Source organism: Thrips palmi, unplaced genomic scaffold, assembly GCF_012932325.1.
Source record: "Thrips palmi isolate BJ-2018 unplaced genomic scaffold, TpBJ-2018v1 HiC_scaffold_8, whole genome shotgun sequence".
NCBI lineage: Eukaryota > Metazoa > Arthropoda > Insecta > Thysanoptera > Thripidae > Thrips > Thrips palmi.
Window position 1 is genome coordinate 8,640,878 of NW_023144635.1, and position 26,958 is coordinate 8,667,835.

At 63.8% G+C, this 26,958-nt stretch overlaps 1 protein-coding gene across 1 annotated transcript in view; it reads right to left on the reverse strand.

Moving 5' to 3' along the window:
• The window catches only part of LOC117653063 (CCN family member 1), a 76,654-nt gene that overhangs the window by 11,777 nt on the left and 37,919 nt on the right, over nt 1-26,958 (reverse strand). Inside the window, exons 3-5 of the mRNA XM_034398425.1 lie at nt 21,955-21,988; nt 12,669-12,783; nt 1,970-2,177 (exon numbers count right to left, since the gene is read on the reverse strand). Coding sequence (XP_034254316.1) covers nt 1,970-2,177; nt 12,669-12,782 — 322 coding nt within the window. The 5' untranslated portion in view covers nt 12,783; nt 21,955-21,988. The remainder of the gene's footprint in view (nt 1-1,969; nt 2,178-12,668; nt 12,784-21,954; nt 21,989-26,958) is intronic.

A 26,958-nucleotide genomic window follows, 5' to 3' on the forward strand; every position in this document is an offset into this window, starting at 1 on the left:
TGGCAATTCACTTTTTCCCGCTCCTTCCTTCGGAGGGCCCCGCGGCGCCGAGACGCGCCGCGCGACGTGAGCGAAGCACGCGGAGCGAAAGCGTAGCGCGGCAAGTTAAACAGTGGCGCTGCAACAGGTGCACTGCACTGCAATACCTGCGGGCGCGGCGCGGCTCGCGGTGTGTCGGCGGCAACCCCTCACTCCGCTTTCACTCCGTCGAGGCAAAGCCGGTAAAGCCAGCGCCGCGCCACTACACACTACAGGGACCACGGCGCGACAACGGAGGGTGTATCGCTTGTCCGTGGCTGACCCACTGCCAGTACCCGCACACAACCTGGTCCACCGACCCTGCTGGACAGAACGGAGGTCGTACAACAAAACAGTTCAGACAAAAGAAGTGAAGAAATTATTTTTCGGCCGATGAAATTTGGCCCGGTCGGCGCGCGGTGCGCGGCGAGCGCCCGACGACGAGGCGATGCCTGCCCGCCGGACAGCGCTGCGCGGCGCGTGGCCTACCCCGGCGCTGTCGGGCGCTCGCCGCTCGCCGTCAGTCTCAGCGAGGGCTGCGCTTGCTGCCGTGCCGCCTCACAATGTCCCTGTCATCGGGAACAGAACCCCGATTCGACTCAAGGCGGTTTGCCGACGGCCAGTGCGTTTCGCGGAGGGCATGCGGGCGAGGAAGGGAGGAGGCGGGGAGGCCGCCGCTGTCCGTCCGGCCGCGTGTCCGCAGCAACGCCAGCGACCGACCAATTGCACGCAAGATGGATGGAGTGGCCTGTGGCGCCACTGCGCAGTGGACAGATGAACAGCCGGCGGGCGGACAGCAGACAGACAGACAGACCGGCTCGATGAAAAACGGACAGCAGGCAGAGCAGCAAGCAGTGGCCGCCAGGCCGCCTGGCCCTATGTTGATTCCGAACAGTGCCCGCCTTCTGTCTCTCTCGCACCAGGGCGCACCACGCAAGGCCGCGAGAGAGACAGAGCGACGGGGCCACCGTTCGCGATCGGCCTGCCTTCGCCCCGCGGCCCTTCGGCTGTCCGGTGGAAGTGAACTCGATTGATGAATAGCCGCGTCCTCTCGATGGAAAAATTTAGCGCAGTAGTCGCGTCTCAAGGCCGTGGTGTGGCAGTCAGCGGACTGCAAGGCGAGGGGGCAGGGAGAGGGGCAGGGAGAGGGGCTGACAAGAAAGGATGGGCCGGCGTAGCGCCAGTAAACCCTGCCGGGACCACCAGGACGGCGGCGAGGCGAGGCGAGGCGAGGCGAGGCGAGGCGAGGCGAGCCCCAGGCCCCCGAGTCCAGACTCTCCAGACGGCACGTAGCCTCGTAGCCTCTAGCCTCGTCTCGCTGCAGTTTGGCACGGTGACAGAGAGAGGCTTACTCCCCGTTTGTGCGATACAGCCCCTCCGCCACCCCGACCAATCCGGAACCCGCCCCGCCCAGCCCCGCCGCGCCCGGATTTACGACGCAATCCCTGTCAAAATTGGTTTTCCTTATCGAGAAGTGCTGCAGGGCGGACCTGAGCAACGCACCGGCGACGCGCAGGCCTATGTGTGCCTCTCAGGACAGTCAACAGGCAAAAAACTAAGACAAGTTGCACAAGTTTTTTTCTAAGCCAGAGTCTGCTTTTCTGACGAAACTTTAAAAAGTTTGGGTCATAAAAAGGGGGGTGGGGGTGGCTGCGCTGCAATTCAACAAAAACTAAGCTGACTGAAAAATAAATTTTAAAAATCGTGTGGGATTAAGAAACCAGTACGGATTTCGCAGCACTAGTGCCGCCTGGTTGCCTGCATCGCTGGCGGCCTGCCCAACAGGAACAGGCCGCAGGGGGCAGGGGGCGCGCAGACGCCGAGTGCTCGCGATCCGCGTGGACGGGGCGCTGCCGGCTGACTCCGAAAGAGTGGCGCTCTGTCTCTCCCGCACTCACAGGGCGTCCCGTCGGAGTGCGAGAGAGACAGAGCGACTGCGTAAGTTACTCACCTCTGCAGGTGCCGGTGGGCGCGCTGCCGGCGTACTGGCACACCACGCCGCGGGCCTCGTCGCAGAGCCGGGCGCCGTCGCAGGGGTCGCCGCGCTGGCCCGCACACAGCAGGCAGCAGCCGCAGCCGTCGCGCACCAGCCCCACGCCGGGCCGGCAGGCGGGCGGCTCCGGGGGGCAGCGGCACGGGTACGCGCAGTGGGCGCGCAGCTGCAGCAGAGGGAGAGAGAGAGAGCACTTGAAGCAGCGGAAACAAAAGCAACAACAGGGTAGAGAGACCAAATGAGCGGACACTGCTGTCGGCGGCTTTCGGCATGTGTTGCGAGCCGAAGCATTTTTCGGCTGCCGAAGATACCCGAACTCGTCACCGAACGCTCGTTGAAACCTCTGTTTCCGGATCGACACCCGCTTTTTTCGGAAGCAGTCCAATAGAGACCCCCGCCTCACCCCTCGCCCAGCAGCTGTCACAAACCATCCCGACAGGTGCTGCCCTCTGGTAGTCAAAGGTTCAATCTAGCGGCTGTCGTTCGGCTCCGAGCGACCCGTCGGCCGCTCTTCGGGTCGCTTCGGCGTCCGAGCCTGGCGAGCTTTGCCGTGTCCGCCCGCCCGGCTCGGCACGAAACGGAGCCGAACGAGCCGAAGCTCGCACCTTCGTTTGTTTCCGGACAAACGGACAGCCAAGTCCGCTCGTTTGGTCTCTCTACAACAGGGTAAACATCAACAAGGACGCACTCGCAAGACTTTGCTCTCGCCGCAAGCCCCGCAAGCCAGCCGTGCGACTCGGCGTCACTCGCCCACCCCACACTACCCCACACGGGGCCCGAGGCCGCCCGAGGCCGCCCGAGGCGCACTATATTTTCTGTTCTTCCTTTTCTTTGCTTTGCCCGCCCCGCGCCGCGCCGTGTGCTTGTCGATGGCAAAGTACACCGGCCTGGACGCACCGCGCGGCCTGCTCAGTGCTCGCGAGGTGGGTCGGGTGGCGGCGTTTGTGCCTGTTGTGAGCACGGCTCCCTCTTCAGGGCCGGCTCTCCAGGGCCGGCTCTCCACCGATCGAGAGATAAGGGGCCGAGAAAGAAGCGAGCCGGGCCGGGCCGGGCCGGGCCCCTCCCCGGCCTCGGGCAGCTACTCAATAATATTCATGAGCCAGCAAGTATCGTTTGGAAGCCGTGCTGCGCCGTGCTGCCTCCTTGTCCGCTTGGCCGGCATTGTCGGTCCTCCGCGCCGCCGCCTCCTCCCACGAAGTCAGCCTCACGGACGGGCCCTCGACTCGACCCGCGCCCAATCGGGAATCGGGACGCCACCAATACGTCATCGACGACATCGTCGTGCTCTCCAAGCTTCTCGTCAGGGTGGCGGCGCGACGGGGCGCTGGCGGCCGCGTCGTCGACGACACATCATTTAGCGATTGCCCATTGTTTGGTCCCGTCTGGCCTAACGAGGTCGGCGCTCCTTGGCCGCGCCTGTCTGTGTGTGTGCTTTAGTGTGTGTGTGTTTGTGTTTGTGTGTGTTTGCGCGGGTCGCCGTGCCGCGTGTCTGCTGCCAGGGACAAGGAAAGGCGATAAAGGCTGGCAGGCGCTGCCCGGCGCTGCCAGGTGAACGGCGAGGCCCGGAGGCCCGGCCCACGGTCCGCGGACCTCCCCTCCGCCACGCCCGGTCCAGCAGACTGAGTGGGGGCGGTGTCTCCCTCGCACCCACGTCGCGTCCGGGTGCGAGCGAGACAGGCTGGCACACTGTGGCACAGGTGCGCCCCGTCTCGGCCGTCCCGACTCGAGGCACGGACGCCGCTCCCAATGGGGCGGATCCAGTTCAGCGGGGTGAGGGGTGAGGGGGGGGGGTCGCTTTAGCGTCATTACACAGACGTTCGTCCTATTGGCGATCTGATGGCCGCCATCAGCAGCAAGATTACACGTGAACGGAAGGCACGCCACGGTACGCTACGGCACGGCACGGCGCGGCACGGCATAGCACGGCAGCCACCATTTGGCCCGGGCCGCATTCGCATTACCGTCATCCCACTAGCCCAGCGGTTCTCAACCTTTTTCCAAAATACGGCAATCAAAAAACCGTATACGGCAAACAAAAAACAAAAAAAAAAAACTGTATACGGCAAACAAAAAACCGTATGCGGCAAATCAAAAACCGGACGAGGCAGACCAAAAGCCGTATAGGGCAAACAAAAAACCGTATGCGGCAAATCAAAAACCGGACGAGGCAGACCAAAAGCCGTATAGGGCAAACAAAAAACCGTATGCGGCAAATCAAAAACCGGACGAGGCAGACCAAAAGCCGTATACGGCAAACAAAAAACCGTATGCGGCAAATCAAAAACCGGACGAGGCAGACCAAAAGCCGTATACGGCAAACAAAAAACCGTATGCGGCAAATCAAAAACCGGACGAGGCAGACCAAAAGCCGTATAGGGCAAACAAGAAACCGTATGCGGCAAATCAAAAACCGGACGAGGCAGACCAAAAGCCGTATAGGGCAAACAAAAAACCGTATGCGGCAAATCAAAAACCGGACGAGGCAGACCAAAAGCCGTATAGGGCAAACAAAAAACCGTATGCGGCAAATCAAAAACCGGACGAGGCAGACCAAAAGCCGTATAGGGCAAACAAAAAACCGTATGCGGCAAATCAAAAACCGGACGAGGCAGACCAAAAGCCGTATAGGGCAAACAAAAAACCGTATGCGGCAAATCAAAAACCGGACGAGGCAGACCAAAAGCCGTATAGGGCAAACAAAAAACCGTATGCGGCAAATCAAAAACCGGACGAGGCAGACCAAAAGCCGTATAGGGCAAACAAAAAACCGTATGCGGCAAATCAAAAACCGGACGAGGCAGACCAAAAGCCGTATAGGGCAAACAAAAAACCGTATGCGGCAAATCAAAAACCGGACGAGGCAGACCAAAAGCCGTATAGGGCAAACAAAAAACCGTATGCGGCAAATCAAAAACCGGACGAGGCAGACCAAAAGCCGTATAGGGCAAACAAAAAACCGTATGCGGCAAATCAAAAACCGGACGAGGCAGACCAAAAGCCGTATAGGGCAAACAAAAAACCGTATGAAGCAAATCAAAAACTGGACGAGGCAGACCAAAAGCCGTATAGGGCAAACAAAAAACCGTATGCGGCAAATCAAAAACCGGACGAGGCAGACCAAAAGCCGTATACGGCAAACAAAAAACCGTATGCGGCAAATCAAAAACCGGACGAGGCAGACCAAAAGCCGTATAGGGCAAACAAAAAACCGTATGCGGCAAATCAAAAACCGGACGAGGCAGACCAAAAGCCGTATAGGGCAAACAAAAAACCGTATGCGGCAAATCAAAAACCGGACGAGGCAGACCAAAAGCCGTATAGGGCAAACAAAAAACCGTATGCGGCAAATCAAAAACCGGACGAGGCAGACCAAAAGCCGTATAGGGCAAACAAAAAACCGTATGCGGCAAATCAAAAACCGGACGAGGCAGACCAAAAGCCGTATACGGCAAACAAAAAACCGTATGCGGCAAATCAAAAACCGGACGAGGCAGACCAAAAGCCGTATACGGCAAACAAAAAACCGTATGCGGCAAATCAAAAACCGGACGAGGCAGACCAAAAGCCGTATAGGGCAAACAAAAAACCGTATGCGGCAAATCAAAAACCGGACGAGGCAGACCAAAAGCCGTATAGGGCAAACAAAAAACCGTATGCGGCAAATCAAAAACCGGACGAGGCAGACCAAAAGCCGTATGGGGCAAACACAAAACCGTATGCGGCAAATCAAAAACCGGACGAGGCAGACCAAAAGCCGTATAGGGCAAACAAAAAACCGTATGCGGCAAATCAAAAACCGGACGAGGCAGACCAAAAGCCGTATAGGGCAAACAAAAAACCGTATGCGGCAAATCAAAAACCGGACGAGGCAGACCAAAAGCCGTATAGGGCAAACAAAAAACCGTATGCGGCAAATCAAAAACCGGACGAGGCAGACCAAAAGCCGTATACGGCAAACAAGAAACCGTATGCGGCAAATCAAAAACCGGACGAGGCAGACCAAAAGCCGTATAGGGCAAACAAAAAACCGTATGCGGCAAATCAAAAACCGGACGAGGCAGACCAAAAGCCGTATAGGGCAAACAAAAAACCGTATGCGGCAAATCAAAAACCGGACGAGGCAGACCAAAAGCCGTATAGGGCAAACAAAAAACCGTATGCGGCAAATCAAAAACCGGACGAGGCAGACCAAAAGCCGTATAGGGCAAACAAAAAACCGTATGCGGCAAATCAAAAACCGGACGAGGCAGACCAAAAGCCGTATAGGGCAAACAAAAAACCGTATGCGGCAAATCAAAAACCGGACGAGGCAGACCAAAAGCCGTATAGGGCAAACAAAAAACCGTATGCGGCAAATCAAAAACCGGACGAGGCAGACCAAAAGCCGTATAGGGCAAACAAAAAACCGTATGCGGCAAATCAAAAACCGGACGAGGCAGACCAAAAGCCGTATAGGGCAAACAAAAAACCGTATGCGGCAAATCAAAAACCGGACGAGGCAGACCAAAAGCCGTATAGGGCAAACAAAAAACCGTATGCGGCAAATCAAAAACCGGACGAGGCAGACCAAAAGCCGTATAGGGCAAACAAAAAACCGTATGCGGCAAATCAAAAACCGGACGAGGCAGACCAAAAGCCGTATACGGCAAACAAAAAACCGTATGCGGTAAATCAAAAACCGGACGAGGCAGACCAAAAGCCGTATAGGGCAAACAAAAAACCGTATGCGGCAAATCAAAAACCGGACGAGGCAGACCAAAAGCCGTATAGGGCAAACAAAAAACCGTATGCGGCAAATCAAAAACCGGACGAGGCAGACCAAAAGCCGTATAGGGCAAACAAAAAACCGTATGCGGCAAATCAAAAACCGTATACGGCAAACTAAAAACCGTATACGGCAAATCAAAAACCGTATACGGCAAAGTGACAAGCCGTCGTGGCGGGGCCGCATGTTTAGAACATAATGCTGCTCTCGGCTGCTCTGCTCTGAACTAGAGTGTGTGCGTGTGATTGGTCCTGCAGTACCCCCTCCGCCTCCCCTTCCCAGCCCCCGGCAGCATGGTGGCCGCGCGGCGGCCTGGTGAAAAGGAACAACAGTTTCACAACTCGGCGGCCGGATCCCGCGGCCCCAAATTGGTTCCACGCCGCGCCAGCACGCCGGTCCCGAGCAGTGCTTTAGCATGCTTTAGTCGCTCAGTGTCTCTCGCGTCCCCGCGGCATGGCCTGCGAGTGCGAGAGAGACAGCCTGCTGCGTATCAAACTGCCGTTGCGCGCCGTTATTCTGCGTGAAAAATTGCAATAAATCACCATAATTGTGCGAAAGTTTCGTGTTTGGGCGATGCTGCTGCCGGCGGCGGCGGCATTCCCTCGGGGCGCTCCGCCCACCCCGCCCCGCCCCGCCCCGCCCAGGTCGTCATCGAAGCGTCGGATTAATAATGACGACAGCCGATAACGACAGGGCCTCATCGGCCTGGTCGGACTGCCGGACCCGCGGCCCCCAAATTGTTCCCCGCCGCGCCCAGCAGGGCCTCCCGGCCCTGAACATGCCTTGCCCCGCTCCCGGCCCTCTGGGCGTCCCGCGGCATGGCAATGCGAGTGCTGCCGCCGCTGCGTCTCTACCACTCCCGGGTTGCGCCGCCGCTGCGTGAGGAAATGGGCAATCCTGTCCTTTGTCGGAAATTTGGGTGTTTGGGCGGTTTGGCGCTGCTTGGCGGCGGCGGGCTTGCCTCTTGGGGGGCTTGGCCTGCTTGCGCGGCCGCCCTTGGCGTCATCGGCGCGGCTTGATACTGCTTGGCCGCTTGGCGCTGGGCCGCTTGGCCTGGGGGCTGCTTGGCGCCGGCCCCTGCCGCTCTTGGCGCAAACTTGGCGCGGCTGGCGCGTTGCGCCTTTCGCCTTGGCCTGCTTGGCGCTGCTTGGCGCGCTTGGCCTGCTTGGCGCTCTCGGCGCGCGGCGCGGCTTGGCCTGCGCCTGCTGCGCGCTTCGCTCTTGGCGCTGCTTGGCGCGCGGCGCGGCTTCGCTGCCTTGGCCGGCCCCTTGCCGGCTTGCGCTTGGCGCTGCTTGGCGCTGCTTGGCGCTGCTTGGCGCGGCTTGGCGCGGCTGGCGCGCCTTGGCGCTGCTTGGCGCTGCTTCGCGGCTTGGCGCTGCTTGGCGCGGCTTGGCGCGGCTTGGCGCGGCTTGGCGCTGCTTGGCGCTGCGGCGCGTTTGGGCGGGTTTGGGCGCGGCTTGCGCGGCTTGGCGCTGCTTGGCGCGGCTTGGCGCGCTTGGCGCGGCTTGGCGCGGCTTGGCGCGGCCGAGGAGAGGCCGGACCAGCTGCGTCCGGCCGCCTCGACTCAACTTGGGGCGACAGGACCAGACAGGAAGACCAACTGGCGCTGCGGCGCGCTGCGGGCTGCGACTGCCTCTCTCGCTCGCCCGCCTCAGGACTGCAAGGAGGTGTGGCTCACTGTTTGGGCCGAGGCAGAGGCCGGCCGGTCAAAACAGCTCCAGACGAGTCGACGTCTTCAACAAGACTTCGGCGGCAGCATCGCCACTCGTCCCAACAGGCACGAGTCAGACTAGCGCTTCAAACCCCAAGTCCCCTGTCCTCCACGGCGCGGCGCAGCGGGAAGGCGTGCAAACAGAGGCCCTCGAAGCGGAAGCGACCCGCCCTGTGTGTTCAGAACACTCCAATGTGCAAAGGTAGCCCCGGCGGAAACGTTTCTGCGTGCGGAGACATTTTTTATTTTTTCGTGTAGGAGGCGCCTTTCCTTTCCATTCTCTTTGACGTGTAGCCAAATATTCCCCCCGGTGCGCGCGGGCCGTCCCCGTCCTGCCGTCCTGCCCGGCCATCTCGTTACCCCGGCCTCGGCAAGCCCTGGCCGAGCCCGCCGAGCCCCGCCGAGCCCCGGCCCTGCATTCATCCCATTCAAGGGCTCGGACTTTGGGACTTTATTTCTCCCCTTCGTCGTCCGGGCCCCGGCCCCCGGCCGGCCGGCCCCTTTGTGTGTCGTAACAGCTGCGTCAGGATAACCCTTGCCAGCCCGGATTGGTGGTCTTCACCGTTCGTACGCCCCTGTCCCAAAAAACACATGTCCCAGGGCGCGTCGCCCAGGCGGGCCGGGCCGGGTGGATATTGAAGGCGACAAGCAGGAGCGCCATGGCGGCGAAGGCCCCGCCGCCCCGCCGCCGCCCCGCGCCCCGCAGAGGAACAAAAACGTCATTACCGCGATCGCCTTTCGAGTCTTTTCTTTATTTTTATTTCCTCTCCAGAATTCCGCTACGCTCGGCGCAGCCTCTTCGCCGACACTCCGCTGCTGGCAACGGAGAGCCCCCTTCCCCTCCCCGTCGCCGTGCTACGCCAATAATAATTGCGGCCAGCCTATTGGCTGCGCGGCTGGCTGGCTGCTGGCTGGCTGGCTGGCTGGCTGGCTGGTGGCGGGGCTCCAATTCGCGGTCCTTGTACTGATCATTTCACGGGTCGCTGAGATTAATTGGCGGCCGCCGCTCCACTAGAAGCGCAAAGTACCCCAGGACGGAGGCCACGCGGCGTGCGGACCGTGCAGACGCTGCAGCTCAGCGGCTCAGCAGCTCTCGATGGCCCGGTCTGGCCCAGCCCAGCCCGGTCCGAGGCCTGGTCAAGACGTTTGGAGCAGTTTGGCGGCGGTGGTCCGGACGGCCTCGGGCACGGCCTCGAGCACGGCCTCAAGAACAACCTCAACGAGCCGCCGCCTGCCCGGTGCTGCCCCACAACTGGAGCGGAGGCAGTTACGGGGAAAGGGGAGGGGGCAGGAGCGCTTGGAGGACGCAGGACAGAGTTGGAAATAGGGAGGAAACACACACTCACACAGGCACATGCACGCGGTACGCTCACCTACACAAAAGCGCAGGGGGCGCGTGCACACACACACACACACGCAGTCGGAACATGTGTCGGCGCTCGCAGGACATGAGCGTTTGGGGAGCCAACTGAGCGGGGTGTGCGGCCTGGGAGGGAGAATGTAGATTCATAGAGGGCCCCCTGCCAGTGAAACTAAAAAAAGGAAAGAAATAAGAGAGGGACGCTTTTCCGAGTCCGAGTGAGGGCTCTCTCTCACGCACACGATTAAATTCCAGTTTGAGCTTCGGACGGGGAATAAAACGAGCTGCCGGTGGGAATGAGCCGCGGCACCGCCTACACTGCCAGGAACTGCTAGGAGCCCAAAGACTCCACTTTTGTCGTCCTTTTTTTTTCTGTTTTCTAGAACAGCGCGGCAAGGGTGTCGTATATTCGCGGCGCCCAGAAACGGCAGCGGACTGGCGACGACTGTCACTGCGTCGCCCTAACAAGGAAACGGCCACGAGATAATAACGACGCTCTGGTTTCGATGCCGCCCGCGCCCCGCGCCCCGAGCCCCGAGCGGAGCCCCAGGCCGCACCACACCGCCAGCGGCCCTCCAGGCGCCGCCCACGCCCAGCAAGACAGATTCGGCGGCAACTTTTCGAGCGTCCTTCTGTCTGTCTGTCTGTCTGTCTGTCTGTCTGTCTATCTGTCTGTCTGTCTGTCTGCCTGCCTGTCTGTCTGTCGGCCCGTCCGTCTGTCTGTCTGTCTGTCTGCCTGCTGCCCGTCCGTGTGTGGCGCACAGCATGGCGTTGATGAGGTGCGCGGGGAGTACTGCGGCTTTTACGGCGAGTGTGCCTAAGTGCGGCACAATGCAAGAGGCGCTCCGCGAGCTCGGCTCGCTCGGCGTGCTCGGCGTTTAGAGTGCGTGGCGCTTAAAGTACGCCGCGCTAGAGCAGCGCTAGAGCAGCGCGCACCGCCAAGTGCTGGACCGCGCAGTCCAATTCTCTGGAGTAAGGCGCTCTCCCTCTCTCTCGCTCTTCCACGCGCGAGCGCCAACCACGCACCACGCGCCATCAGCGGGGAGGCCGCTCTCACTCCGCATACACACACGCACCTTCGCCGTCCGACGGGCAGACAGGCGGACAGACAGACAGACAGACAGACAGACAGACAGACAGACAGACAGACAGACAGACAGACAGACAGACAGACAGACAGACAGACAGACAGACAGACAGACAGACAGACAGACACCGCGTCCCTTATCGGCATGCCGAGGTGGCACACGTGTGATTTCACGCGCACATGCTCATCTCCGCGTCGCTCCTTCTGGCCGCGCCGAGTGCGCGGTCTGGTGCGCGGGGCGCGCAGTGCGCGGCCCAGTGAGCCGCGGCCGCCGCGTTTCCGCCTTTCCGCGGCTGAACCGCCGGCGGGGCGGGGAACCGGGGAATGCTGGCCTGGCGCGGCCTGGCGCGGACCTAGCGGGGAATGCCCGCCCCGCTCCGCCCCGCCCCGAGCACGGAAGGCACGGAGGGGCGGCCGGAGGACTCATTTGTCACCACAAATCACACGCGGGCTGACGCGAGCCGCCGCGTGTCCGAGGCTGCGTCCAGGGCGCCCCCCCCCCCCTCACATACACACACACACGCCGGCCGCCACGATGAGATAAATATTGCGCCGTCGGGGTGGAGCCCGGTGCGCGGGTCGCCGTCCGTCCGTCTGCCGAGCCGCGCGCGTTAAAATGTGGACGACGGCGTCGTCGCGTTCGGTCCGCCCCGCCCCGCCGGGGACGGCGCCGTGCCAGCGGTCGCAATGCGTCGCCCTTGGCAGCGCTGCGGAGGACTGCGAGGACTGCAAGGCGACGCGAATTATTGACGATGGTCAGGGACCGCGATGAATGATTGACGGCTCCAAGTTCAGGGAGAGGGTGGCCCCGGCCCCCCGGCGTCTGGCGTGCGTCACGCGCTCGGTGGGGGGGACGGGCGCGACGGTGCCTGACGAATGACTGCGCTATGGCTGCGCATTGCGGCGGGAGGACCAGGCCGGCAGCAGTGCGCAATCGATGAGCACCGAGCACTCCGCTTACGAGGGGACGGCGTCGGCGACGTCCTCCAGGTCCGCGCCGCACGGCCCAACGGCTGCACCGAGCGCGCGTCCCGGCCGCCCCGGCCCCGGCGCCGGCCCAATCTTTTCGGGGGGCTATTCTTCACCGTTCGGGGCGACGGACAACTTTTAATGACACCCAAGTTGCTCTCGGGAGAGAGGAGCGGCGCCGGGAAGGGACGGAGGCGAGTGCATTTCGGCGCGCGGACGCCGCTGCCGCTTCGAATCTGCATGCAATCACTTGGAATCGGGAGGTCGCGGCTCGGGCCGCCCCGCCCGGACCGTCCGGGCCGAGCAGCCACCAGGACCAGGCTGATTCCAAACGCAGGGTCCCGCCCCCGAATCCCCAATCCCCATCCTTTGCACTGTCTTTCTCGCGTCCATCGGCGAGCTCCATGAGTGCGAGAGAGAAATACTCCGTTCAGAATCTTCAGAATTGACTGGCGCATCACTGTCAACTTGTGTACACGCTGACGCGCGCTGACGCTGGAATCGGGGCGGCGGCGGTGCAGGGCTACCACCATTACGCATAAACGCAGCGCCCGGCGCAGAATGCATTGTTCGGTAACGACCCCCACCCCCTTCCGCCTTCCCACTGGACTTCCTTACTCCCCGCATCCACACCCCTACTGCCGCAGCAGGGAGCTACTGCTTCATCACTGTCTTATCGTCCGCGTGGGTTTCGATTTCCCCTCCGCCGGCCCTCCTTTTCCCGATAGCTCATTCGCCTCGTTTCCCCCTTCTGCTGCTACTTACCTCGGGCTGGGAGTGCAGCGCCTCCTCGAGGTTGGCGTCGTCCGGACCCTGGGGCTGGCCGAGCCCCGCCAGGCCACGGCTCAGCAGCAGGAGCATCAGCGGCCCCAGCACCATCCTGCGGACAAGGAGAACGGCCGTGTAGCGGAGTGGCCATAAGCCCATGCCTGTGTGTGTGTGTGTGCGCGCGTTCGCGTGTGTGTGTGTGGCGGTGAAGGGCGGAGCGGAGTGGGGAGGCAGGGCTGCCAACAGACGCGCGGCCGGCAGCACTACAACGCCACAATTGTCATCGCGGCGACACGCGGGCTGCGCAAGCGGCGGGATTAACGCGGCATGCGACCTGTCAGCGAATGTTGGCGAATATGATTGAGGCGGTAATTCGCTCGGCACGGCTGGCAAACAGAGCGGCGAAGCGGCGAAGCACAGCACAGTGGCACAGCATTTGCATTCATAGTGGCATTCGCGTTCTTGACGGGCGAGCCGCCGAGCCGGCAGCCCTTCGAGAGGCGATTGGGTAATGCGGATGGAAGGACCGGGCGGCGCTCACCCACTCACCCACTCACTCACTCTCACTCACACACACTGACTCTCACTCACACACACGCGCGACAGGCGCGCGCACAGAGACAGTCCCGCTTTCACACAGCGCGCCCGTCAATGTCATTCCAAAGAAATCTCGTTTTCCCCGTTGTTTTTTTCTGTTTTATTTGCCGCGCTTTCGCTCCGCCGTGCTTATTCATCCATTTTCTGCACGCATTAATGACCCGTCACGCCGAGCGCGCCGAGCACGCGGCGACAGTGTAGCGACGGGAAAGAAAAAACAATTGAAAGGATCGTGGCTGATGGCATGCGACGCCACCGCGGTGCCACCCCGCCCCACCGCGCCTCCGCCGTTTCGGCGCTCGGATGCAGAACAGAGCGACGACCTACTTCACTTCACCCCGCCCGGCCCCGCCCCGCCGCGACGCGCTGCTTCCACTCTGTTTTGCATCGCGGGTGCAGTTTGCGCGCAGTGTCGCCACCCCAGCCCGCACACGCGACGTGGCTTTGGCGACTGCATTTGCTCCAAGTCGGTTGGCGACACTGCCGCCGGAGTCCGGGCCGGGCGAAGGAAGAGTGCCCCCGCCCCGCCCCGCCCCGCCCCCCTGGGCCCGGCGCCCGGCCCGGCATGGCCCTGGCGGCGCCCCTCGCCTCGCAGGGCCGGGGCGCCAGCATGCGGTGCGCGGTACGCAAATCGCTGGAGCACTGTAGGACTGGAGGCCACAGGGAGCCGTTGGCGGCCCGGAGATGCTGCTGGAGTCTGTACTGGAGGACGCACCTCGGGACGAGGCGGAAACAAAAGACTGCGTGGAGTCAACGGGCCGACGTCTCCAGCGCCATTTCTCTCTCTATCTGCTACGGGGCGCTCCGAGAGAGAGAGAGAGAGACAGAGCGGAAACAGGCTGCAGAGCAAGACAACGGAGGCCTCGCCGCATTTCCGGCGCCCCAAGTCTCGGTGCGCGACACGACGGCGCGCCTGCGGGAGACGGCCTCCGCGAGACAGTACACTGCATTGCGGCGGGGCGGGGCGGGGCGGGGCGGGGCGGGGCGACATTGGACGTCGCGCCGCTGGCGGGCTGGGCTGCCTGCCTGTCGTTCCGCAGATTGTTTGGCCTCCGCAAATATATTCCCGCGGTGCCGGGCTGCGGCGCTGCGGCGCTGCGGCGGGGGGAAGCCTTGTGTGGAGTGCCGGAGTGCTCGGCGGCGAGGGCCTCCTCCACCTGGCGGGCCGGCCAGCCAGCCAGCCCGCCCGTGTGGCCAACAAGACAAATTTCCGCTTCGAAAAGGAGATTGCTCCCACTGCAGGCCGACGGGGCCGACAGGGCGGACAGGGCTGCCCGAGGGGCTGCCACTGGCACAGCTGCCGCTTTCTTCGAGCTCGGAAAAAAGGACGCGCGGAAGACGGGCCGGCCCGTTTGGCGGTGTACTGTACAGTCGTGTCGTGCACACGCAGCCGAGACACGCCCCCGCCGCCCTCGCTGCCCCCGGGGTGCCTCTCGCTCAGCCAATTCGATTAGGCCGGCCTGGCCACGCCGAGGCCCACGCGGGCGGGCAGGGCGAGGCCAGGGCGAGGCCGCCACGCCCGTTAAGTGGGCCGTGCAGATGAGTCGGCCCCTCCACCACCACCTCGGGGGCCTCGCCGGCCTCCTCGCCGGCCTGCACGTGGACCGTCTGCTGGACATCGACAGGACACAGCGATACCATCGTGAAGCCGATGCCTCCTGACTGTTTGGGACACTCGGCTATCCGGCCCCACGACCTGAAAGGATGCCCCTCTGGGCCGAGACGGGTGCTTGAGCCATTCCCGCAGAGGTTCCGAAAGCGGGGAGCCTCTCCAGGACATTGCTGTGGGCAGGGTGTCAGGGCCTTCAAGAGGCGTTCAGAGGTTCATTACGAGGGGCGGTGAACTAGCGTGGGGCCGCCTCGTACGTTTGGGGAGGGGAGGGGGAGGCGGTGGCATCGTCTGGCCTACTCTGTAGTTTGCCGCTAATTGGCTGTCTGCTTGTCGGCCCGACTCGGCCGCACCCAGGGCGCCCTGGCACTGCGCGCACTGGGCTGCTGTCACACACGACGCCACGGTCATGAGTGTCCCGCGCCTGCTGGGCCTGCTGGGCCTGCTGGGCCTGCTCGGCCGTGGTCACGAGATAATGGCAATGAAGCGGCAACCCTTCGGGCCTTCGGCTCGGCCACCTCTTGCCCGGTAGAACGGCAACGCGGCAACGTAGCGTCGCTGTTTCGCAGCAAAATAAACATCGCCTCTCTCTTTGCCCCCGAGGCAAGGTGCCCCGAGGCCTCGAGACCCTCGCCGAGCCCCACGGCGCCTGGCTGACTCGCGCGGATTCTTGCGGTGACCGCCCCGCCGCCTCCCCCGGGGTGGCTGGCTGGCTGGCTGTGCTGCCCGTTGAGCGAGAAAACTGGCCACATAATTGAGTTTTTGCCGGCGACTTGCCCGCCTTGTCGGAGATGGCGTCCGCTGCCCCACCCGTTACCTCCATTTCCAGCCGGGGCTTCTCCCCCCCCCCTTTCCCAATTTCCCGAGGAAGCCTTCCTCCGCTTGCCGTTCGTTCTCCGAAATCCAAGTCGCCGCTCGGGGCCATCCAATCCAAAACGTGCCGTAACGACACCCAGTCCGTCTTTTTGCGACAGACTCTTGAGAGAAGCGGGCCCGGTCGCCGAGGCGCGGAGACGCGCGGCAGAGACAGGCCACAACAAATGTTTAACCGAGGGGGCGGTGCGTTGAGTGACGCGGGGCATGCTGCTGGGAGCGTGCTGGAAGGCGGCGGCGCGCCGCTCGCTGGGAGCCCGTCGGACAGCTGCTTGCGCGCTTGCGGCCGCAGTAAACTTTCCGGGTGCAACAAACGGCCATCTCGGCGGCACGCGGCGCCACGCGGCGCCACGTCCTTGTCCTCTCTGTTGATCGTCCCCGTCCTGCTCCTCGCTGCCAACTTCCGGCCACATTTTGGAGCACGGCTTTGTGGGGCCGGAGGGGCGGCAGTGGTCGCCAGTCGCCACAAAGGGCACAGTGTACTCGCGACGGGCCGCGTCGTGGTGACACCGGTCGGTGGGTCCTTCCCACACTCACGAAGTGCCGCGTGTGTGCGAGAGAGACAGAGCGACGATACACTGTGCGGATCGCTTTGCAGCGCGCCGCGATCGAAACGTTTACTAAATGAAGGGACGAGGGGATTGCGAGGAAAATGAAAGAAACGGAGCACGCCGGAGCAGCGCGTGTCTGACTCTGCCTCTTTCTCTCTTCCCCACCCCCTCTTCCCTCTCGGACTGCACCGCTCAGCGCGGCTCAGCGTGGCCAAGGAAAACGAAGCCAATGCGGCGATGCAGAAAAGAAGCCCGAACGCGTGGCGCTGGCGCGCTGCGAGGGTCCAGGACGGCATCGGCACGCCCGCGAGGACACCCTCCCTCTCCAATTCCCCTATCCGCACACGCCCCAGCAGCCAATGGGGTCGCGCGCTGCTCGGGCCGCGCCGCCGACCGGGCTTGATTGAAAATCTTTCTCTAATCAGTCTGGCGCCGTCTTCCTTGATGAGGTTCTGGTGTTCTCCGCCAGGCTCCACTTTTCAGTCCTCGGGGACCAGTCTAGGGTCGGCACCGTGGCCGGGCGGTGCGGCCGTGCAGTGGCGTGACTAGGACAGCCGCAGGCGCCGCCTTGGCCGAGGCCGCGCCAGGGGTTCGGGTTCGCGACCCGGCCGCGGCGGATGATAAAGCAGTGCCAACTGCCAACTTATCGCACCTCGGGGCCCCGCCTCGCCTGGGCCCTGCGGCCGCATCCGCCGCCCGCGTCACCCGACAGCCGAGACTGCCTGATAAAATATCCAGCGGCCGATGGAGCGACCGTTAAACGGACGCTAAACGGCGCTCGACGGCGCTAGACGGCCGGGGAACGGCCGGATAACGGGTGGGCGGGGCCCAGGCGGGGCAGACGGGCTGGCGGGGACCGAGGACCCCCCGGGCCACTTGCTATTCAGGCGGAGTAGGGCCGAGTGAAAACGGGAAACAAAACCCCGCCAGCCGAGCCGCCGAGCCAGCCATACCGAGGCCGAGACCGTGGACGCCCTGCCCCGCCCCGCCCCGCCGCGTAATTGCATAATTGCAGGCCTCGCCGGCTTGCCGGGTCACGATTGCACGATTGCGGCATTGCCGCCGTTTGACGGGGCAACGGGACAACGGGACGCCGCCTCCGTACGCGGCCCAGCAGCGGTCGCGGCAGACTGGCACGTTCAGACCGCAAGTCCTAAATTGAACATAAAACACATGGGTATGGCCGGATTCCTCGTTCCAAGGGGGATCCGCAGTGGGACCATCACATGGCTCGGTCTCTCTCGCTCACGCAGGTACAGGTAAGCCAAGAGGTGCGAGAGCGACGAAATGAACAGGTTTGAATTGGCCCCGTGTACACTGAGGTGCTACGCTCGCCGCGCTGCAGAACGGAAGGCAGAACAAGAAGGCCGTTATTGGCGTCACTCAGGGCTATCCTATCCTGTCCTATCCTATCCGGGGGTGGCGGTGAGCAATGGTCGCGACGTGCGCCAAATCCTCCACGCCGAGCGACGCAGCGCGGGGCAGCGCGACCAGTCGAAATTGCCCCACCCCCTCCTCGCCCTGCTGACCAGGCTTATTGCGCTGCGGAGGTACTCCCCTCCCCCTCCCCCTCACCCACGCGTTGTTTCGATGCAGATTCGGCCAACTTACAGGGGACGCGCATCAGCGCGTGCCGCGGGGAAGACGCGCTGCTCCTTCTTGTTGCGGACCAGCGCGCATTGCCGCCAGCGGGCCAGCAGGTGGGGCGGGGCGGGGCGGAGCGATAGCAACTTTACGAGAGGTGTGCCGGAGAGCGAGATGCACTTGGACCCTACCGGGGCCGTGCACAAACTCCGTACCCATCAGTGTTGCCACCTCAGTAGGCACCTCGCGAGTCGGAATAGGGTTGCCAACCTCAGCGCCCTCGCTACACTAGCCAAATTCAAGTTGTCCAGTGGGCAGACTGCGCGCGGACCGGGCGGACTGATAGCTTGGCTGGCGGCCAGCCCCTTTCCACGCCACGGCGTCGCGGGAGTCTTTGCCTGCTTATGTGGCGACACTGAAACCAATCCCAGCGGGCGGCCCCCGGCCCCGTCCTCGAGGCCCTCATGGCGAGCCCCAAGGTCAGCCAGGACACGAGGAGATTGCGGGGGGCCTGGCCCGGCCCGGCCCGGCCTCGCGGTCTCGGATGGGCACGCAGTTCATTTGACGACCCCCGATGCAGCGGCGCGGGAGGCCGACGGAGACGAAGGACTTGAAGAGGGAGCCAGTAAATCTCAGTGCCAACTTGCCGGACAGGAGTCTTCGCCGAGTTGGCGGAACAGCACGCGGACGGGCGGGGCTTACTCGCGCGCCTTGCGCGGCCTTGCGCGCCTTGCGCCACCCCGTGGTCCGTGGTATGAGGGAGTGAGATCAAATTGGTTTTCAGGTCAGAGCGCTCCGCCCTCCATTCCGCCCCGCCCGCTCCATCCCACGGCATCCGTTAATAGCTCAGCCCTATATCTGCAGCGGCCCGGCCCGGCCTCGGCATCATCCAGCAGGATTCAATTCGGTTCGATTTGGTTCCTGGATGGGCAGCCCGGCAACCGCGAGGGCCGACGCCGGCCGATGGCTCGGCGCCGCGCCAGGCCTGCGCCAGGCCACGCCAAGCAGCCCGTCAAAGTGCCCGGCCCGGACAAGACTTTGCTTTTAGGTAGCCGCTCGCTTAGCTAGGCACACCACCTCAGCCCCGCCCTGCCCGCCCCGCCCCGGCGCGGATCTGGAATCGAGTGGCCGTGCGGGGCGCGGGGCTGACAGGCGGGGCAGTGCAGGGACAAGTCGGTGCGGTGGAGTGGAGGGCCTCGCAGAGACAACCGCCACTCTGTTCGCAGTGCCCCACGAAGAGGGCTTCCCTGCAGGGCGGCCTTCCCGGCTCCACCCGGTGTGGGGCCCGGGGCGCCAGGGCGGCGTTCGGAGCATTCCGTTCCGGCTGCCGAGACGGCGGCGGGTCAGGGGTCACGCCGTCAGGCCGTCAGGCCGGAGGGGCCGGCCATCCGTTCCGCCGCCGAGTGCATCGCCGGGGCGCCTTGCCTCTCGCTCGCACGCGCGCCGACGGAGACAGATGGAGGATCGGGGCCGTACCGGGCCGTACCGGGCCGTACCGGGCCAGCGCTCCAGCAGCCCCCTCGGGGCCCCTGGGGGAAAGGAAGGGGAGGGGGGAAGAGCGGGCATTTTGCGGCCCAATCGACCACCATCGTCGCGGTTCGCTGCAGCCGATACTAGCGCCGCGCGGTGTGGCGGGGCGGGGCGGGGCGGGGCGGGGCGTGCTCGATGAGGAAGCGCCGGGACCGTAAATGCGATTGTGGCAGCACCACCGATAGATCTTGCTTCAGGCCGTCCCCAGTCCGGCGTGGACCCTCTCCGAGTCCGGCGCGGCGCGGCGCGGCCGGCGGAGTTCGTGGCTCGGAGCGCCAAGCGCCGTGCGAGGTAGGCCGGCCCGCCACTCGGCCGCGCCCGCGCGTTGCCTACCCGGCAGTCCGCAGGCTGACGCCACTGCGCCACTGCGAGGCTTTCGCTGCGCTACGCCGGCACGCAAATATTTCTCTTAAGCGCCAAGATGAATCGTCACCATTTCTCACATTAAAATAAGAAGTGCGGGCCGTGGAGCGTCGCGGCCAGACCGCCCAGACCGAGCAGGCGGCCGTGCCACGCCACGCCGCGCCACGCCACGCCGCGAGAAATGGAGAGGAAAGACGGCGCTAAATGAAATTCAGGGGATTGCCCCGCCCGGCCATGGCCTGGCCCCGCTGGCCCGCACGCCGTCGCTGTATGTACTTATGTAATTTCTTATTTGCAGAGCCGGGCGGGCCCAGGCCCAGGCAGCCAGCCCACCCAGCCTAGCCCAGCCCGGGGCAATACGTTGCCGAATTAAGCGAATATAAAACGGCGGCTGCCGGGGGAGCGCGGGGGCGGCGGGGGGCTTTTATGACCGCTTTTTGCTATCTGTTGCCCTGCAGCGTCTCAGGATGGGATTACACCGCCGGATGCGCGCATGCGCCGCGGCCCGAGTGGTGTGCATGCGAGGCGAGCGCGTGTCGAGTTTGATCCTGCTGCTGCCGGTATGTTTGTGTGTGTGTGCGTGTGTGTTTGATTGCTGTAAAAGCAGTGCGCGAAATCTGGGCGGCCGATATATTCGCCCGCTCGCGGATCAAAGCCCAACGCGAACGAAACGCCACGGCCAACCACGGGAAGCGCGAATGTGCTGGGAAACCAATTTCAGCACCGGCCGGGGCCGCACTACGGCGTGTAGGTGTGTGTGTGGTGTGAGTGTGGTTTTTGTGATGTATGCATCAGGTTAGGGGCGCAGCGCACTGCAGCCTTCCCGCCGTGCAATCGACGCACGCCGCTGTCCGTCATTTCAATGCTGATCATCGCGCACCAGGACCGCGCACTCGTTGTAGGCGGCGAGATGTATTCCGCGGCCCACAAACCGCCACACACCGCAACACACCGGCAGGCACGCGGCGACCGAACGCCAGGAACGCAACCAATTCTCCTCCCGGTCGGTTTTACAGCGCGCGCGTGACGCCGGCCGCGCCGTGGAGGCCGAGGCCGTGACGCTGGCCAGACCTCGTTACATTCCCCGGCCGGACGTGCGGCCCGGTGCGGCCGGCTGCCACTGGCCAAGAAGGGGGCGGGGTCGTCGCCGGGGTCGCCGGGGGCAGTCTAGCTGGGGGCGGCCAAGCCGGGGGCCGTGGAGTGTTATTATCAGGCCTGCAGGGGATCGGCGAGAGCACGGCGCCGCATGGCCGCAATGATGTACAGAATAATCTGGTTTGTGCCCCCACCCTGTGGCGCACGCACACACAGACAGACAGACAGACACACACACACACACACACACACAACACGCACGCACACACACACACACACACACACGCAGAGACGGCCGACCCATCGGGACGTCCCCCATTTCTGGCGCCGGGACAGCTTATTGCTGCCGCCGAGGCGCGCTGAGGGAGGGGCAGTATGTATATGCGGCTCGGGGTCCAAAGGCGGGGCCGACCGAGCAGCCAGCCAGCCAGCCAGCCTGCCGCGGGGGCCTCCAGGCACGGCCGGGCTGTGCGGCTGTGCAAGGGTCATAAGTCTAGACTGTCGCAGCTCATGATGTGGCGGATGGGAGCGCCGCCGCCATGGGCACTCCGAGCCGCTCCAGGCCGCGCCGCGCCACGCCACGCCGCGCTAGGCCGCTGGGGCGGAAAGGATGCCATCTGCGGGGAGTGGGGGTAATCACCTGTCAGGGTAATGGTATCGTCAAGGTGGGCGCGGGCGGGGCCGGCCGTAAATCGCCATTATTGGAGACGCACACGTGACACGGGCCGGACACGCGCACGACACTTGGGGACGCAATTATCACTGACACGCTGTCGGCTGCCATTGCTGCCAACATTGACAGCGACCCACCCCACCCACAGTGGCCTGCACTCCGTGTGGACGTTCCTTTGGCAAGCCTTTGCTAACTAAGAGAGAGAGAGAGCGATTTCACGCCTTCGTTTGGGAGCAGTATTGCCGCAAAGTTGGTCGCAGAGCAGAGAATGTTGGGTTCTGTGGTATTTGGCTTAGCATTGTGTCTGTCGTTTGCTACCAACTTCTGTGCTTTAAATCGGTGTCAATGATTCAAAGCGTGTCAGCGGTCTTCAAACGAATGGCAAGTGACGTGTCCTTCCTGCCTTACCTCGGTCACCTTGCCATACGGTGGTCAGCGGCTCCTGCAACAACAGAAAAGGCCACAGTTTACGTTTACGATCTGCTGTTCTCGGGCAGTGGCCGCACCGACCGCACTACCCGCCTGAGAGCCTGCGTGACTTAGAGAGCAGGAGCAGGAGGAGGGGGGGGGACGGGGGGCATCCCCAGGACGCTCCATGTCTCAACTCCTCTATCCTCTTTCCCCCTAACGACGTCCTGACTGTTTGGCGGGCGCAAAGAGCACCTCACCCCAGCTCGACGGCCCGTCCCCGCCCCGCCCGCCCCGCCCCGCCCCGCCCCGCCCCGCCCCGCCCCGCCCCGCCCCGCCCTGCCGCGCGCCTTTCAGCATAATGTACCAACTTGATTCCGGCGCCGCGTACGTGGCGGGGCTGGTGGGGCTGGCGGGACAACAATCTCTTAAGCGGTCCTCCAGGATGAGGACATGCAAAATGTACGCCACCATCACACGCGAGTGCACTGCGCGCATTCTGATTCCGAGGGGGTGGGGGTGGGGGTGTAAGTTCCGCCGCCAGCCCCGCCAGCTAGTTACGGCGCTAACGAGCTCACCGCTGTCTCGAGCTCAGTCCGGAGACGGCGAGGCGGCCGCTTTAAAAATGCACCTTCTTCGCGCGCCCCGCTGTGCCGTGCCGCGCCGTGCCGCGCCGTGGCGGCGCCGACCGGGTTCCAGGCGGGCCCGAGGGGTGGCGCCAGCGCCGCGCGCCGTCAAGACCCTCCGGGCCCTCGCCCTGCCCTGGCCTGCCCTCAAGACGCGCGGCAGAGCAAGCGAGCAGGCAAGAGCCGGACGGGCAACTTTATGAAGCTGGGGAGTGAAACGTCGCTGAGATGGTTTGTGCAGCGGGAAATGGAGAATAACACGGCCCTGCTGGATTCAGGTTCTGGGTCGGGTGGCTCTCCGTCGCCAGGCCCCTCGGGCCCCCGGGCCCCGGGGACGCGGGGACGCGGGGTCAAGGATGTGGCCCTCGGTGCGGGTGTACGGCCGGCCGGAGAGAGGCTGAAAATCATCCTCGTAAACCTCTCAATCTCGTCAGCTCCCTCCCGTCCCACCTATAACTCCCCCCGCCCCCTCCCCCTAGCCGGCAGCCAGCACGCCAGCGTCCCCCAATTCTTTGCCAGCCTTGCCAGCGCATCCGTCCCGTTGTTTCCGCCCTCGCCCAGCTTTATCGATATCCCCCCCTCCCTCTCCGCTGCAGCCTCCGCGGTTTCCCCGCCTTTATCTCCTGGCATTAATAAATACCGATAAAATAATGATTCCATTTTCGCAGCGATCGCCCCGCCCGGCCGGCGAGCTCTATTGTGGCGCTTGGTGGCCTTGCTGGCCTTGCCCGCCCCGAGGCCCGCCCCTCGCCAGGATGCACTCTCCTGGCCCCGCGCGCCGAGCTCTGCGGGCTGAATCCGGACAGTCAGTTGCTTTCGTCGCGCTGTCTCTCTCGCGCTCGTGGGGCGTGTGTGAGGGTGCGAGAGAGGCAGCGCGACGAGGCTGTCGAAACAAACGCGGTGCCCGCGCTTCAATCCCTTAATGGGCCCATTACGCGGCTCTCCATGCCGTGCCACGCCGTGCCACGCCGTGCAACGCCGTGCCAGCCGGGCGAATAAATCCCAGGAATACGTGCGCGGCTGCGCGGTGCAGGCCGTGCACATTCCACGTAACACGCCATTCAGCCGCCAGGCCGCCACTGCGCGCGTTCGCGTGGCGCAGCATACGAATTGGCTGCCCCGGCCCGAACAGCGCTACGTAACAGGTGAGGCTAGGCCTGGCGAGGCGGGCGGACAGGCGGGCAGACAGACCGGCCGGACGAGCAGTAAAGCCGCGGCCGTATTTATAGCGACTCAACAAGGGATTCGTCCGGCCGGCCCGGCGCGCATTACAGTGCAGGGCCGCGCATTATCGCGTGGCCACTGCCAAACGCGTGCACGTCCCCGTCGACCGGTGCGCGGCGGGGACGCTGAGGACGGCGAGGACGGCGAGGACGTGCGCGACGTGCTATCGCTCGCCCACCGCGGTGCCCGGCGCGCTGCTGGCCATGGGGGGTGGAGGGGCGGGGCCGCGAACCAGCTGCATTTCCATATGAATGACCTCGAACAATAGTTGACCGGCAGCGCTGGCGCGGGGCGTGGCCGGGCGGCGTTGCGGGCGGCGAGGGGCGCACACGAGGCGAACGACGGCGAACGCGACCGGGCCGGACTGGCCGGACTTGGCTCCAGCGCGGCCTTGGCTTGGCTCACGCTCGGCCGGGCCATGCCCGTGGCCGGGCTGGACGGGGGAAATTATTTTTCTCTCCGCTGCGCGGCTGCGCTCTGCGCGAGGCGTGGAGTGCCACGGACGCGAACACCGGGGGCTGTACCGCACCGCAGGCCGGGGGAGGGGGAGAGGTGGGGGGCGTTTCATGGCTGGAGTGTGGGGCTTTGTGTGACCCCGCCAACACCAGCCGGCACGGCGTGGCACGGCGTGGCACGGCGCGGCATGGCGACAAGGGCAAGGACACAAGGGCGGCGCTACTATTGGCAGAGAGTTTGATGTGGCCGATCTCTGCTCCGGCGTGATGGTCCCGCTCCCGCTCCCCTCCCCACCCCGGGCAGGGGCAGGCCAACGAGTCCGAGATACGCGCGGAGGCCACAGCGGTTTACGGTTCGTCCTCAGAGAGGACCTTCCCCGCCTTCCGAGCGGCGCGGCGCGTTTGTTCCACACGCGGCCTTCTGTATCCTCCATGTTCCGGGGGTGGGGCCCGGCCGTGGCGCCCCTGCACATCATAAGGGCAGGCGGAAAGAAAAGGGAGAAAGAAACCACAGGGTGGCCCGAGTGGATACGAACCACAGTGGTGGGCGATACAATCTTGCCGAGCACACACACGCACGCTCACACACACACCGACACGCCGAGCTCCCCTCCGTTGGCAGCGCTGTGTGGGCGTGGGCGCACCACCCGCAGCCCCGCGCGACTTTGACGCGAGAAAGTTTGGCGCGCCGTAAAGGGACCAAATTACGGTATTGCGTTCGGTCGGAATCGGAATGACGCGCTGCTTCGGATGTTCCGCGGCCCCTCGCCGCGGACGCGTACAAGGAGAGGCGCCAGCAGCGTCAGCAGCGGCAGCAGTCGGCCCGGAGCTGTCGCGCGAGACACCCGAGTGACAGCGCCGTGTCGGGCTTTGACAGCACGTGACACTGGCGTGACGGCCGAGTGACGCGGCCTGACGGCGCGACAGCGGCGGGGCTCGGCCTCAGGGCCTCAGCTGCAGTCGATGCGCATGCCGTGGGGGCCTCGGTGGGGCCCTTGGTGGGCCCGTGGGGGGAATGAGGGTGCCAGGCCGGGTCGGCGGGTCTGATCCAGTCGCGTCACCGCCGGTTTATTCTCTGATTTCCCGTTGACGTCTCCGCGGCGGCGGCACCCGGGTCCCGGACAGGCTTGGCTTGTACTCCCAACCGTAGCGTGGAATCTTGAGACGCCAAAGTTTTCAAAAGGTAGAAAAAGACCACGCGTCGAAATAACGGCGATTGTGAAGCTTTTGCGCTGCAGCCTGTTTCGTCATTTCCGCTTGTTACCGCTCCGCCCCGCCCTCTGGCAGGTGGTGTGGAGCGCTATCCTGGCTGGCAATATTTCTCCCATTCTTTTCCCTGGCAAAGCCGAAGCCGCGCCAGACAACAGGTGCGGCCCGTAAACGGGAGCGTTTGGCGTTGGCGCTTGGCGTTTGGCGCGGTTCGCGGCGTGGCGTGGTGCGGCATGGCGTGGCGCCTCGGACATAACACGCGTGCACGCGCGCACGGCCGACGCGGCCGCGCCTAGCCCCGCCCACACGTGCTTGGCCGCAGAAGCCGCAGCCACTCCAGCCAGGTCCCTGCAGACCGATTCCGAGCGGGAGGCCTTCTCTCTGTCTCTCTCGCACTCAAGGGGCGCACCACCTGGCTGCGAGAGAGACAGGCCCCCGCTGAGAATCAGCCTCTGGCAGGGATTACTGCCTGCCATTAGTCCGACCGGGTCCGGCCCTGCTGCTGCTGCGTGGTGTGGATGTAATCGATTTTTTTTTTGCGGACAAAGTCGTCGTGGATAATTTGTACTCCCCTGGCCCTCCCCTAGCACTCTCCCGGCCGCCTCGCCCCGGCACTCCAGGCTCCACGCCGTGCTCTCCATGCGCGCCTAGCCGCACGGTTGGCAGCCGACGCCACGCACTTTTGCACACGTCTACCTCACCTCCACACCACTTTGGCAGTGGGGGGAACGGGAGGGACGGTAAGTGCAATGCATTATGTATGGCCGTAAGCAGGGGCCGTGGCGCCAAGTTCTCGCCGCTGATACAGTCCACTCGTCATGCCCCGCACCACGCCGCCACCGCGCCGCCACCGCGGCGGGCCTCCCCGACAAGCACGGAACACGCAGCAAAGGCTTCTGCTTGGGTGCCTGCACTGCCTGCAGCCGCGCGACAGGGCGTGGAGCTGAACGTAGACGCCAGACTTCGGAACCGGAGTATTGAACCGGGAACTTGAAGCCAGGAATGTAGAACCTCAAACTTGAAACCTCCTATGAAAAATACTTGGCGCGACTTACTCAAACCTGAAGCCTGGCCGAAATCAAGTATTGGATCTGGAGGGCTCGAACCTGGTCATTTGAGACTGTCGCGGCGTAGTTGAGCCTGGAGTTCTCCAGTACTCCCGCCTGGGTGCTGGAGTCTGGAACCGGAGCCCGGAGGGGCCGGCAAAAACCTGTCCACTCGGCGTCACGTTTCAAGTGCGGCGGAAAAGAGGAGGGGACGAGGAGGGGACGGTGTAGGGCGGCGGTTCATTAAGGACTCGCGTTGCGTCGGGGCGACCGGGCTGGGCCGGCTGGGCTGCACGGCGGGGCGGCCGCCGAAAACGCGCTCAACGGAAGCGCGAGAGCCCAAAAGCCGCAAGCCCAAAAAGCCCAAAGCCTCGCTGAAAGCCCATTGAAAGCCGTTTGGTGAAAGTACCACCAACATCATCAGAGCCCCGTGCCGACCAACTC